The 14254-nt window shown below is 53.2% G+C and overlaps 1 protein-coding gene across 2 annotated transcripts in view; it reads right to left on the bottom strand.

Annotated features, from left to right (window-relative positions):
* Positions 1–14254, bottom strand: part of MBP (myelin basic protein) — a 108844-nt gene that overhangs the window by 78464 nt on the left and 16126 nt on the right. For both annotated transcript variants that reach the window (XM_075993789.1, XM_075993788.1), the window contains exon 2: positions 4303–4383. In XM_075993789.1, coding sequence (XP_075849904.1) covers positions 4303–4353 — 51 coding nt within the window. In that variant the 5' untranslated portion in view covers positions 4354–4383. The remainder of the gene's footprint in view (positions 1–4302; positions 4384–14254) is intronic.

Below are 14254 nucleotides of genomic sequence, written 5' to 3'. Positions count from 1 at the left end.
GGCGCACACGGGCTCACCCACCTGTCCTGCCAGCAGCCGTCGTCTCTGCTGAGCAGGTGTGGTGGCTGGAGCTCGGGGAAGCGGCGTGACCGGCCCTGGGCCACCTAACCAGCTCGTGGTGGGGCTGGAATTTTCACCTGGGGAGTCCGGCACCAAGTCACACCGAGCAGGCGGCTGATGAGGAGTTTTTAAACGGGGACAAAGGCACGGAGGAGGGAACAGACACTCAAACCGTGTTTCTCAGTCCCGAGCGGCTGATGCACAGATATCTGGACTCCGAGGGAGCCCGACCCCCTTGTGCACTTGAGTGGGCACATCTCGTCGCCAGACAAAAGTCAGGGCAAGACAGCTGGACAGACGCAGTGAGGCTGGGCGGGTTTGGCCGTGGCACTGGGTCTAGAGCCTGTGCCGACGTCCCGGGTGGGGCCTGGCGTTGCTGCAGGGCTCGGGCTTGGGGTGCGGCCGGGCAGGCCGGGGCGGGGCAGGGGCTGGACACGCGGGGCAAACTCGGATGGGTCCCTCTTGTGCATCGAGGCCACCGTCCCCCAGTGCCGTCCTCCTCCTCCTCCTCTTCGTCAACGCCGACTCGTCTGCCCGAGAGAGGCCGCGCAGAGCGGCTGGATGAGCCGAGTCGGGGATCTGCAATGTTCTCCTGACTTCCTCGGGGCGCGTTTGCGCGTCAGCAACGGATGAGCCGCACCGACGGAGCCGTGAACCGGGTGAGGAACGCCAGGAAAGGGTTCCTGGGACGCGCTGCCTGGCGGGACAGCGGGCGCAGGCCTGGCGGCTTTGGCGCCGAGCCGCGGGGTCCTGCGGTCCCAGCCGCGGGTGGCCCCCGAGAGAAACCCCCAGCGTAAAGACACAGTGCCAGGAAAACCACTGCAAACTGTCTCACCGGTGACCTGTGTAAGGATCCTACGCCGGCCTGACATTCGGTTTATTAAGGGAAAGAAAATACGTGGCATTAGCATGAACGTCACCCGTCTCTTTTTGCTGTTTTCCGTGGCCACTGGAAGCTGCGGATTTCCAGGTGCGCCGCCCCGACGTCCTCCTCCCGCTCCGGCTTCTCCCTCAGTCCCCGCCTGGCGTGGGCAGGGCGCCCTCCAGCCGGGGCCTCGGTGCCAGGGGACGGAGACGCCACTGGACGGGCCCCAGCGTGGAGACGGGCGGAACACAGCAGCACCAGCCGCAAGCGGAGACGCCCCCGAGGATGCCGCCGGGGCTGGGCGGCAGGAAGGAGGACCTGGCACAGGAAGCGCCCTGTGAGCTGAGAGAGGAGAGGCAAACCCCGAGGCCTCTGATGGGCGTGGCTGCCGCCCTGGGGCCCGAGGCGTCCTGCTCAGGGTGGGCGTCAGGCGCGGGCGGCCAATGCCGGTCCCAGGGCCGGAGAACGTTCCTTCCCCCATGGCTCCCGCTGCCCGACCGCCGCTCGGGAGTAGCGAACAGCACAGTCACGCCGTGGACTGAGCCACGCTCTCCACAGGTCACTCGGGGAAATCCTGACCCGGCGACCTCAGAGTGCGCCTGTGCTCAAAGAGGAGGGGACGTTAAAGTGAGGCCGCCAGGGAGGGCTCGCCCAGGAGACTGGCGTCCGCACAGGAGACGGAGACGAGGACACGGACACGCAGGGGGACGGCGGCAGGCGGACGCAGGGACGCGGCGGCCGTCCGCAAGCCCAGCAGAGGCCGCTGAGGAACCGGCCCTGACGGCACCTCGGTCTCAGACGGCCAGTCCCCGAGCCGGAGAGACGAGTTCCCGTGGCTGTGCTGCCCGGGCTGCGTGTCTCGCCGCGGCAGCCCCAGGACGCTGCTCTGACACAGCACGTGGTGCGGGCAGCGTCCGCAGGGCACCTGGCGCTGGGCTGCCACCGCCACCGGCGCTGCCTTCGGTACAGGCCCGGCTGTCTTGGGAAGGCTCCGGGGAGCAAACTCGCAGGTCCAAAGCCGAGGGGCGAGGGAGCGGGGAGCCCCGAGAGAGACTAGTGGCCTCCGTGGCACTATTCTGACCACGTGCCGACCCTCCCAGGGCCACAGCCCAGCGCCTTCCCGGACGCCGACCACGGCCGTGGGGTCCCCCGGCAGCAGCTCAGCTGGGCCTCCGGGACTGGCAGGCAGGCACAAGGCCACCGCGGCTGGTCTCTCCCTCCCCGGGGCTGTGGCGACCTCCCCACCCGCAGTCCTGCCGAATGACCGTCGCAGAAGTGGGGACCACAGACAAACAGCAGACCGACGAAAAGCTGGTAAACGGCGTGAGGGTCATTCGGAACCCAAAACTTCACTGAGGCTAAAAATAAAAAAGGGAATCAAAAGCGAAACAGGGAGTTCTTCATTTCTGAGCGGGAGGGTGAGTCACTGAAACTGCTCCTGCCCTCGGGAAGGCATTAGTCACCGACGGGCGTCAATCTCGGCCAGGACGGGCCCCGGCCGCCCTGCTGGGGGGTCTCGCCCTGGGCCCGGCCCCACACAGGGCTCTTGGACGTGGCACGAGGACCGCGGCTCCCACCGTGTACGTAGGTCTCTACCGGGACCTGCACCCGTGCAACCTCAGCAAAGCAAGTCCTTAGTGCTCCCCGAGTGGAGAAATTCCAGAGTTACCCTCTGGTCAGTCACCAGCTCTTCCCCTCACATCTGACGGGTCTTGCCCGGGACGGGGGAGAAACCGGGGAAGGGATGTCAGGGTGCTGAGTCACCGGGGAGAGGCCCGCCCACCGGACTGGAGGGGCCTGGAGGGCAGAGACGTCTCCCACCTCCTTCCGCAGCAGCCCACGGAGCGCGGAGCGTGCCAGGGAGCTACGTTCTTGCGTGCCAGTGGAGCCTGCAAACAGGGTGTGCTTTATTTCCTCTTGGAAACATCCCGAGTCGGCTGTGCCAGGACGTCCAAGGCCCCAGCGTGAGTGCGGAGGGGAGGAAGGTCCGCTCTGGACGTGCAGGGGATCGGTCAGGGGACAGACCGATCGGGGCGCCTCCCCGGCAGATGACTGGCCACAAGGTCCCTGCAGGCCGCAGGGAGGGGCCCCCGAGGGGAGGCGGACAGGGAGGCCCCGGCCCTCGGCCCTCGGGCGGGAGGATGTGGCTTAGGGCTGGGGGCAGCCACCCTTCCCCGTGCACGGATCAGCCAACAGCACCCGAAACACACACACACACACACACACACACACACACTCTCGGCGTGGCCACCAGTGGGGCGGGAACCCTGGTGGCATCTTCCTCTTGTGGGGCAAGTTCAAACGCTCGCCCAGGCTGGGTGGCATCATAGAACACGGACTTTGAAGGACATCGAATGTTTTCTATCAAGGTTTTTTTGTTTGTTTTTTTAAAAAGGTCTTACCAGGAAAAGCTACCCACAGAAACCGTAGTTTTTTAAATGCTCAGTTTTTGATGCTTTCACATGACGGAACTGTAAAGATTAGACTTCAGAAAATGAAAGCGTTTAAGTACAGCCTTACGCTCAACAGTCTTTCCCTGGCAGAATCAGACAAATTAAAAATACATTTCGGCGCTCTACGACGTCAAACAATAGGCAAGAGCCTGTAGCCACAGAGGTTTTTAGAAACTGGAGTTGCGAATCAGTCATTCTAAGACTTAAAATACCACACGGCGTTAACGGTCTAGAGAGCTCCGAGAAGAGCTGTTTTTTTTTTCCACTTTTACTTTCAGCTGAGACTTAGCCTCCTGGAGCAGCTGCCGGCGTTGCTGCTCACTGTGCCCACTGAATTACCGGTGACACCGCGACAGACCAGCGGACTCAAATGAGTCAGCCCACATTCGGTATCTGCTAGGGCCATTTACACATTTAGAGAACTGATCCTTCTAAATCGTTACGCAAGAAAGTGGGTGAAGCTGTAGATAATACTTTCCACGACTTTCATGACGATGAGATACAGAAGGGTGGCGGGCAATCACTCACGCGCTTTGCATGGTGATCTGAGAGCAGGCCCTGGGGAGTTACCTGTTTGGCTGGTTCAGAAATTGAGTCCAAGTACAAATTCGAGGGCCCGTTACTGTAAAGTTTGCTATTATTAAATAAAAACACTGCCACAGACTGTGGCAGGGGGTCTTGAGGCCACGTGCAATTCAGTGGACATTTTCAAAGCCCTTCCACGAGCGAGTAGTCCTGGGTTAGCCCTTCCACCCTCGGCATTGCGGCATTCCGGTGCCCTGTCGTGTCATCCTAAATCGTAGCATAATCTTATGTCGAGTCCAAGCACCAAAGACATCGAACAGCCCCCCCTTCCCCCCCTAACCGGGGCTGGCGTTTAATGACAAGAACGTCACCCGTGTCCAGCCTCACCCGGTGGCTTACCACGCCGGCCTTCTCCGTGTGCGGCTCGCGCTTCCCCACGTGGTTTCCCATGGCGGACTGTCACAGCAAGCTCTTCGGGTGCTAAAAGAGAAAGAGAAAGAAGGCGTGAGCTTTTAAGCTGTACTTTAAGAGTTTCACACATTACTTTCCAATCAGAATGACAACCCTGTGAGATAGATAAAGCCTGTTTTTTTTTTTTTTTGTTTGTTTTTTTGAGACAAAGTCTCACTCTGTTGCCCGGGCTAGAGTGCCGTGGCGTCAGCCTAGCTCAGAGCAACCTCAAACTCCTGGGCTCAAGCCATCCTCCTGCCTCAGCCTCCTGAGTAGCTGGGACTACAGGCACATGCCACCCACCATACCTGGCTAATTTTTTTTTTGTATATATATTTTAGTTGTCTAGCTACTTTTTTTTTTTTTTTTTTTTTTTTTTTTTAGTAGAGACGGGATCTCACTCCTGCTCAGGCTGGTCTCAAACTCCTGAGCTCAAATCATCCTCCCGCCTTGGCCTTCCAGAGTGCTAGGATTACAGGTATGAGCCACCATGCCCGGCCAAAACCTGTTTTTGAGAAGAGAAAACCAAAGCCCTGAAAACTCAAGAGACACGTCCAAGCCATCCTTTAGCAAATGCCAGGCTTTGGATGCCATGCAAAGAGCTAGAAAGTGGAACAGCACCAATACCCAGATTCTGCTCAGCAGCAAACACGCTTCGCCTTGTTTCCTCACCTATAAAAAACGTCGACCCAGCTCAAGAAACCTCAAAGGTTTGCGCACATACACAGACACTCACAGAATCAGTCTCACATTCAGGTGCAATGTAATGAGATGAGCTGAGACGTCAGGAAGTGCTCAACACTCCTCTAAAAATAAAAAGCAAAAGTAAGCCCTCATTTTTGCTGCTTTAAGAAACAGCAAACTCAGATTGAGGACCAGCACCCGAAGAATCTCCAGTTTGGATCAAGTTGGATTAGAAAAAGCAAATTGCTCCTCATTTTTATTTTCTAATTCAAACCTTACAGCAAATTTATGATTTTTCCCCAAAATATGCACGGAACTAAAGAATTTAAGCCACACCCATTCCAAACAAAGTGCCTCAGCTCCCCTGGACCTACACCTGCCCTGGGCACCATCAGCTGAGGGTCCTTTGTCCTGCCAGCTCAGACCTGGTTGCAGGTGGCCCGAGTCTTTAAGGACAATTACATGATGTAATTGTCTTTTTAAAGAAGATGTGGGTCTCCACTCCCCTGCTGAGCCCAGGAGCAGCTGTCCTTGGAAGATGACAACACGAATCATCTTCTAAGCCTGGGAAGGGAAATCTCCAGAATATTGCATGCGTCTGAATGCAGGGCCAGTCTTGTTACCCAACGTCACTCTTCAGGAGAGAGAGAACTGTTGGGAAAATATGATTGAGGAATTAACGAAACACGGCTCATAAGATCATCATTCTATTGTATAACCCAATATTGCTATATTAAAGACAGAAACAGGAGTTTGCAGGGTTTTGCCCTGAAAGAATGTGTGGACTCGATGGTTCACTTACTAGAGGCTGCTATCATGGGAGGGCTCTCAAATCTCTGGTGGGGATGTTTTCCAAGAAGGCTTCGAGGTATCTCCAAATCTGTGAGCTTCCCTGTGTCTTGAAAGACAAGACAATGCAAACATGGCCCACAGGATGGGAGCCAGAGACAATGAGTGCACTTTGCCTAGAGAAGCGCCCCGGTGGTTATAAACAACCTGTTTTATAGAGATGGGCTTCCTGCTCTGTCCTGTCTGTCTGCCTTTAAGTCCACCATCACTAATCAAAGAAATACAGAGTCACTATACCTCTTTTGTTTTACCTTTGTTAGTTGACAACTACCTTCTTAGAAGCTAGCCCCTGAAGGACTTGGTACCCGTTTGTTCACTTAGATAAATTAGAAGCCCCTTGAGAGGACTTCTGACCCCAACCCACTACCTGTACCCCTTAGCAACTGCATTCCCTGATGTGCAAATATGTTTCTCTGATAACTGGTAATTGAAGTCTGTGATTATAAAACCTGTATGAATCTAACCATATTGCTGGCGTTTATGGGGATACGCCAGTCTCCTGAATACCCCGCTGTGTTATATCTGATCTTTATATATATATATATAAAAAGTATAAAGTATACCTTAGTCTCTGTGTAGTCTTTTATTTCTCTCTATCTCCTATCAGTTTCCTTATCCTCGGTGGCGACCCCCATCTTAGGACTTGGCTCCTCGGGGAGACGCAGCGGATCTCCGCGAGGGCCTGCCTCACCTGCTCTCCCCGCGGAGAACTGCCTGGCAGCTGGGTGCTCCCGCCTCTCCTATCACCAGGTGGCTCTGCGGTGACAAAGGAAGGACTGGCTTGGGGTCCTCCTGCACAGGAAGTCCAGTCGCCCCACGGCCGGTCCAAGGGCTGGTGAGGAGAGAAGCTAGCATCCGCAGCTCCGGGCTCACTCTGGGAGCCAGAGCCCGAGTCTGCGAGGGACGCCAACAGCCAACCGCAGGAGGGAACGCCCTGGCCAGCCGCCTTCGGGCCACAAAAACAGGGCCCAGGGGTGGGGGGTGCTGGAGGTGCAATTCCAGCGGGGGCCCTGCGCAGAGAGGGTTCCACAGCGCTGCACTTAACCCTTTGCACTCATTTACTTTTTTTCTCTATTTTCCTTTATTCTACTCGGGATTTAATTTTTTAAATACCCCAGATTTTACAAAAACTGGAGTGTCTTTGCATACAAACTTATTTATTTGGATTTTTTTCCTATTTCAAATTATTGATACATTCAAAGAGTAATTTTAATCTCTAATTTTAATCTCTAATTTCACGGTGTGAGCCGCTACCGATGCTGACTGTGTGGAGTCACACTCAACATCCGAGTGCAAGGTTAAAGCAACTCCGGTCCAAGTGCCCAAAGACAGGGCTCTGGCCAACGCAAGTCGCGCCTCTAGTGATGATTATTAGAACACGACCAACATTTTAAAGAGTCAGGCGGATTCCTCGTGTTTTGTCGCACGAGAGTGGAAAAAGCAACATGTCGACATGCGTGGTTTCAAAGACCCAAGACTACCTTTGCGGATAATTTCAGCATCCAGTGCGATTCTATCCTCTACCGTGCCAATCTGTTTAAACTGGACAACCAAAAAAAAAAAAAAAAAAAAAAAAACCTTTATGGGGTAATCTTTTTGTTGGAAAATGGACTTTGGGGCACATGTAGTACTGGATAAGAATGAGTTTAGATGCCGGGCGCGGTGGCTCACGCCTGTAATCCTAGCACTCTGGGAGGCCAAGGCGGGCGGATTGCTCAGGGTCAGGAGTTCGAAACCAGCCTGAGCGAGACCCCCCGTCTCTACCAAAAATAGAAAGAAATTAATTGACCAACTAAAAATATATATACAAAACATTAGCGGGGCATGGTGGCGCATGCCTGTAGTCCCAGCTACTCGGGAGGCTGAGGCAGGAGGATCGCTGAGCCCAGGAGTTTGAGGTTGCTGTGAGCTAGGCTGACGCCACGGCACTCACTCTAGCCTGGGCAACAAAGGGAAAAAAGAATTTTTTGTTCTCCGGGGGTCTAGACGCGAACGGGTGAGCTCCTTGAGGGACGCTGATCACACAGGGCTGCAGTCCCAAAGTGTGGCCAGCTCCACGCAGTGCTGTCGTAACCAAACATCAGGGACTTTCGATGTGTCTACGGTTTACAGAACAACGGTGCATCAAAGATCTGTGGATCCACCTTTCTGTTTAAGAAATAAGAACTGGGCTATTCAAAACTTAATACAGGCAAAAATGGGTAACATCCTTAGTTAAAGTTGACTACTTGGACCTTTGGGGGCATTGCCCAGGCAGGTGGGAACAACCTCCTGTCACCACTGTCTTCTCTGCCGGGCGTCCTCTTACCTCCACGCCCCCCAGCGTCCTTCCTAACTGCCTCCTGCACCTTTTCCTCCCCCACCTCTTTCCCTCTCCCCTGCTGGTGCTAGGCCAATGCAAATGCAGTGTTCCCTCCTCCCAGAAAACGAATCTCTGTGGATTTGTCCCAAATCAGAATAGCTTGGGACCTGCAAATATTTTGAGAGTTGCTTGTGGACCAAGGAGAACTATTTTTGGACAAACGGCCCTCGGACACAGCTGAAATCTACCCGCAAGACGCTCAAGAGCTGCTGCTTGGAGGGAGGCCACGTTTCATCCAAGTTGCTTTGTTCCGACCAAACATCTGCCATACCTCACAGGACGACCAGGCTACCCTTGGAATGGCTGATTTTAATCACTCTTTAGAAAACTCAAGATTACTGGACACAGAATCAATCTCAAGAAGTAAAGTCCAGATCAGTCTTTCCCATAAACCTGCTAGATTTTACTAGTTAGTTAGATAAACCTACTTACTTACATTTGACTGATTGCTCAGATTACATGAAGGAAATTTATTTATATGCGTCATTTAGGGTTGGCAAATTCTAGCTTTAAACCCAAAATTTATGTCCTTGCAGGAGACAAAAGACAAGAGGGAGAAAACGACGGTTTGACGGGAAACGCTTTCTGAGCACGGGTGCCTGCCGTGCACCGCGGCGACCTGCTCTGCGCCCGCCTCCCGCCCGCGAGCGTGGGGGGCCGGCGCTCTGCCTCGGTGACTCTCACGCCGCCCCAGCCTGCCTGTCGGGACAGTCGAGTCACAGAAGGATGGCGGTCTCTGCCCAGAGCTCGGCCCCAGCAGCCGTGTCTGTTCCGTGCCGAAAAGAAGCTTCTGTGGACCAGGCAGCTGCGTGTTTGGAGGAATCTTTATCTCATGTTTGCAATTAATCGCATTGACAAAGCAAGAGAAAAATATGGGGAGTGTGTGGAATGCCCCAGGAAATCCAGGCTGACTCTGAAGTGTCTCTTGGGTAACTGAAGAAGCTCTTTGCAAAATAACAGAGAAGGACCAGAGGGGGAGGGGTGGAGAGCTGGAGCTGGGACAGGGACAGGCGTCCAGGTTCCACTGAGATGGAACCTGGCCTAGGTCGGATTTGCAGCCGACGGGGTTACTGGACACTTGGATAAAGTTTACGTGACTATCAACACTTAGTGTTACCTGGAGGGTTAGAACTAAGACTATGCAATCTAAATTAGCAAACCAGATTAACTGGGAAGCAATGCCATTTTAACTGGCTTTCATTTTCAATAACGTGCCCCCTAAAGCAGCTTAGGCTTCTAGATGTTACCTTGGCGAGCTCTAGGAGGAATCGGATAAAACAGGAGCCTCCCAGCGTGGGCAAATGATGAGACTGAAATGCCGGGGCCAGGGGCCGGGGCACTTTGCTCCTAGGTATTTTAGCCAATTCCTAGACATTCCACAGGCAGCTCTGACTTTTCACTGTGGAAATCAGGCGGAGGAGACCGAGGTCTCAGCCCAGCTTCCCCTGGGTGCCCTTGGGCCCGATCCCACCACTCTAGGCCTCAGTGTGCTAAGAAGTGGAGGGAATCAAGGCCCCCTCCCTGCACTGGGGTCAGAAGGAAACACACGGGAGCTGCAGGGATGGTTGGGGTTAGGGGTAGGGTTGGGGTTAGGGTTAGGGTGTCCCTCGGGGGGCTGCCGGTGCAGGCGGTGGGCAGCTGCAGCCACGATATACGGCTCTCCACGACCACACGTGTCCGACCCCCATTTATGTGTACGCCCACTCCCAAACTGACAAGTCAAGGAAAGAAACAGAGTTAAAAACACCAGCTGCTTCGAGAAGCCCAGAAGTTGCATCACGCAGTTGCTCGTAAACAAAGCCCTTTCTTCACCACAGACAACCAAACCAAAGCTCAGGAAGCACTGCAACTTCTGCTAGTGCAGGACTGGGGTCTGGGTTGGGGAGTCGAGAAAAGATAAACGTGCACAGGACATTCCAGAGACAGTCTTTCCCCAACTTTGGAGAAGACTTCAAATATTGAAATGCTAAATGGCTATTTTTGAAAATAACTTCATTGCAATTTTACAGGCAAGGGGATTATTATAAAATGCAATAAATATGAGATAGAGAATACCTCAGTGCAAGTCTTCCTAGATGGCTGGCTTAGTAGACGTGGTCGACCATATTATCTCACTTCCTCTCTCCAAACCTTTCAAAACATCTCCACTGTGGAGTGCTTAATTGATGAGCCTTAGGTGCAAGAATGCAATATCAAATTTATGACGGTGTTGAATCAATCACATGCTATCTACACTTCACTGTATTTTGGGCTTCCGGGGGAAAACTCTGTATAGTATATTTCTGCCCATGCTGTAGGACCCAGATCACAGTTGTATTATTTTTACAGGCTTGTTTTTATAACATGCTGCTGATTGCACAACGTTGTTTTTTTTGAGCCGTGTCCCAGTAAGCAATCCTAAGATAAAGGTTTCTATGGAGTAACGGGACTACTTCTACCATGACTTGCTTCATCCTCACATTTTCCATAGAGCTTTTCATTATGTGATTACAGGACTGACCCTGAGAGCTTCACTCCCACGTCTCAGCTGGGACAGTGAAGTTCAGAGGCTGACTCTAGCTGTGAGTGTGCCGGGATATATTTTAGTTATAAACAGGGTTAGCTGGATGTTATGCACATATGAACACGTCCCATGGGGGGAAAACTCCTATGGTAGGTCTAGGGTGTTCTGCGTTCCTAGATTATTAATTCAAACCATCAGGGAAGCAGCGGTGGGGAGGGGTCTTGGGCAGCACCACGCAGCGCTGGGGACCCGCCAGCAGCCCCCCGGGGCTTTGGAGAAACACCTTCCACGGCCCGGCAGGTGAGTCCAGTTTGGGGACCCCGGGCCTTGGCAACTTCCCCACGGCTAGCCTTACGGGAGGTGAGTGGGGTGTCGGGGAGCAGTGAGGACAACCTCCGAGACCCTGCGCGCAGAGCTGCCCAGCCAGCCCAAGCCTGCGCGGAGGAGGGAGGAGTAGAGCAGATGGATTTAGGGTTCGTCTGCCTGGACGTGAGCACAGATTTTGTTTCCTTTGTCTGCAAAACAAAGAACTCCACTTTGCAGAATGTATGCCTTATTTGTTCTACTTTCAAATACAGATTAGGATTAGCAAAATAATCTCTCTATAGCTCTATGTATATATACAAGTTTCTGTTTCTGCTCCTAAAATTGCACATTTTCCTTTTTTTTAATTTTAAGAGACAGGGTCTTGCTCTGCTGTCCAGCTGCCATTGCAGCTCACTGTAACCTCCAACTCCTGGGCTCGAGAGAACCTCCTGCCTCAGCCTCCTGAGTGGCTACAGGTGTGTATCAGCAAGCGCACAGCTAATTTCTTATCTTTTGTGGAGATGGGGTCTCACTATATTGCCCAGGCTGGTCTTGAACTCCTGGCCTCAAGCGATCCTCCCATTTTGGCTTCCCAAAGTGCTGGGATTATGGGCGTGAGCCACCATGCTTGGCCTTGTTCCTAAAATTGTACATTTTGAAGACCTCTTGTTTTGTCTTAAACGTTAATTCCCCACCGTGATCTTCTCCAATGCCCTAATCTGAATGAGGTCCGTCAGCTGTGTGCTCTTGTGGGACCTTGTTCTTCCCTTGGGGCCCCGTGGCGGCTGGATCCCGCGTCTGTGAGGTGCCTGTGCTCGCCAGCCGACGGCCCAAGAAGGTGGGGGGCTCCCGGAGCCCAGCTCAGGACAAATGCATGCACGGATGAGTCGACGGACCAAACCAAGGGTAGGAGGAGGACAACCTTGTCTTTCCACTTCTGAGTTAGGACAACACCAGGATTCGTCAAGACCATGCTGTTCAAACTCAGAAATGACACACACCACAGCCCTGATTTCTAAAAGCTGGCTTCGTGACATTGGCCTGCACTTAAATTCACTGGAGAATCCGAGCTTAGTTTTCAGAACCATTATTTAAACTTCTTTGCTCCCAAACCACTCAAGTATATATTACTAAAGGGCCATCCAAAGCCTATGGTGCAATTACCCGTCATTTTAATTCTAGAGAGTTCAGTGTAATCTTTCTAAGATTTAAATCTGGATCCAAATTTAGAACTTGCTTTCTCGAGGCTGGGTGTCACTGCCGGTTCTTCACGTCTACAGCCAACGGTGAACCAAACACGGTAACTCGGAGTTTTTAATCGGCTCGAAGTTTTTACTGAGATTTCTCCATGCCTAATACTTCATGCCACTTTACTTTTTATTTAAGCTCCAATCCCAAGAAGTGTATTTTCCTTTTTCATATAGATCAAAGAACTATGACCCCGTGGGCCGAAGATTTACACACTGTGCAAATAAAGTTTTGTTGGAACCCAGCTCCGATGGCGACTGCTTTATGGTGGAGCAGTGGAGCTGAGCAGGTGCAGCGGAGACCTGTGGCCTCAAACGTCCACTCTCTGCTGTTTAGAGGAAGAGTGTCCCGACCTCTGACGCAGACGACAGCGACCGGCACAGCACGCGGGACTGTGGACCGTCGTTTGCAGAATGCAGGTTCCCCAGGAAGGCGGGACCTTCCCTTCCTCCTCTAGGGAGAGCAGGCCACCCCACCCCACGCTGAAACGGGCGCCACGCTCCCAGCAGCCCTTGCAGCCACCGTGACCACATCCTGGCAACGGGCCTTTCCCCACTCAACAAGGATCCATGGAACTTCCGATCTAGGACCACGACCCTAGGCCCACGTAAGTTAAAGACACGTTTTGTTTCTGCGTTTGGGAGCTATGGCATGCACCCCTAAACTGGCACATGACGATCTTTTGTAAAACATGCAAATTGCGATTGATTTTAAAAAGTCCACCCAGGAGAATTCCCCTACAGTCATTCCCGGGAAGGAGACACATTGCGCTCACACTGACAGAATTTAAAATCCCCACTGCAGTGGTACATTTTTCTGCTTTCTCTGCTTTTTAAAGTCCCTAAAGCCACGTTTTCAATATTCCAAGTGCTTTGCCATTAACCACTGGTGGGGTCCTTGCTGTCCGGCAGGCTTACGGCCGTTAGGGCTGCAGTTCCTGTCCCTGGACCCCTTTGCCGGGCGTCCGTGGTTCCCGGCTGCTTGCTGCCAGGGTCTGGCCGTGGGTGGCACGGGGGACGGGGGACCGCTCGGCAGCCACGAGCCGAGCACAGGACATGCGGGCGCTTGGGGTTAGTGCCAGGACCACCGGCACCTGCTGAGGAGCCTCCTGGTGCTTGCCGACACGTTTCTGTATTTCTCGGGTGACACAGAGACACATTCTCCAAGATGGGAATCAAGGGAACGATTACTGTGGACCTGCACATCTCAGAAAAGCGTTCTTGGACCGCTGAACGGCGTGTTGAATATCGAGGTAGATCCTGGGCAGAGTGTAGATGGCTAGAGAGCGGCATAGAGCAGTGTCCCAGGAAAGGGAAAAGCTGAATAAATATGATAAGACATCGGGCCACGTTGTAGGGATGCTAAGGCCAGACAGACGGGCCCAGCAGAAGCTGCAGGACAAAGGCCCCTGGGGAGGCGCCGGGCTCAGCCGCACCCTCCCCTGCTTTGGGGAGACCCCACCTGCTCTGCGGGGCCCGGGTCGGGACCTGCCAGGGCCAAAGACCGCGTCCTTGCCCTGGGACCCATCAGCCACAAGCTTCTCGGGTTGGTGTTGTGGTTCAACAAGAGATGTGGACACTGCCCACTGCCTCTCTGTAAGGTGAAATAAACCACCCCCTGAAACCATGGGCAGTGACAGCCTGGAGCTGGAAGGGCAGACAGTGTTTCTGCTTCTCTGACTTTTAAAAGAAAACTTAGGAGACCAATTTAAAAGAATAAGGAACTCATGTATACAATAAATGACATCTGAAAAAAAAATGCAACCAAGTGACTGGGCTTCGATTCTTTCAATATCCTTGTTCTCTTCTCTCTCTCTCTCTCTCTCTCCTGCCCCACCCTCTTCCTCCTCTTCCTACCTGTGCATTTAAGCCTGCTTTCCATAGATAACCACTTCTGTTTCTCAGATCCAAAACATTCTTGTAACACCCTGGAATGTATGGGACAGCTAC

This window comes from Microcebus murinus, chromosome 17 (assembly GCF_040939455.1).
Source record: "Microcebus murinus isolate Inina chromosome 17, M.murinus_Inina_mat1.0, whole genome shotgun sequence".
In the NCBI taxonomy this organism is placed as follows: Eukaryota; Metazoa; Chordata; class Mammalia; order Primates; family Cheirogaleidae; genus Microcebus; species Microcebus murinus.
This window is presented reverse-complemented; position numbering and strand designations above follow the sequence as displayed.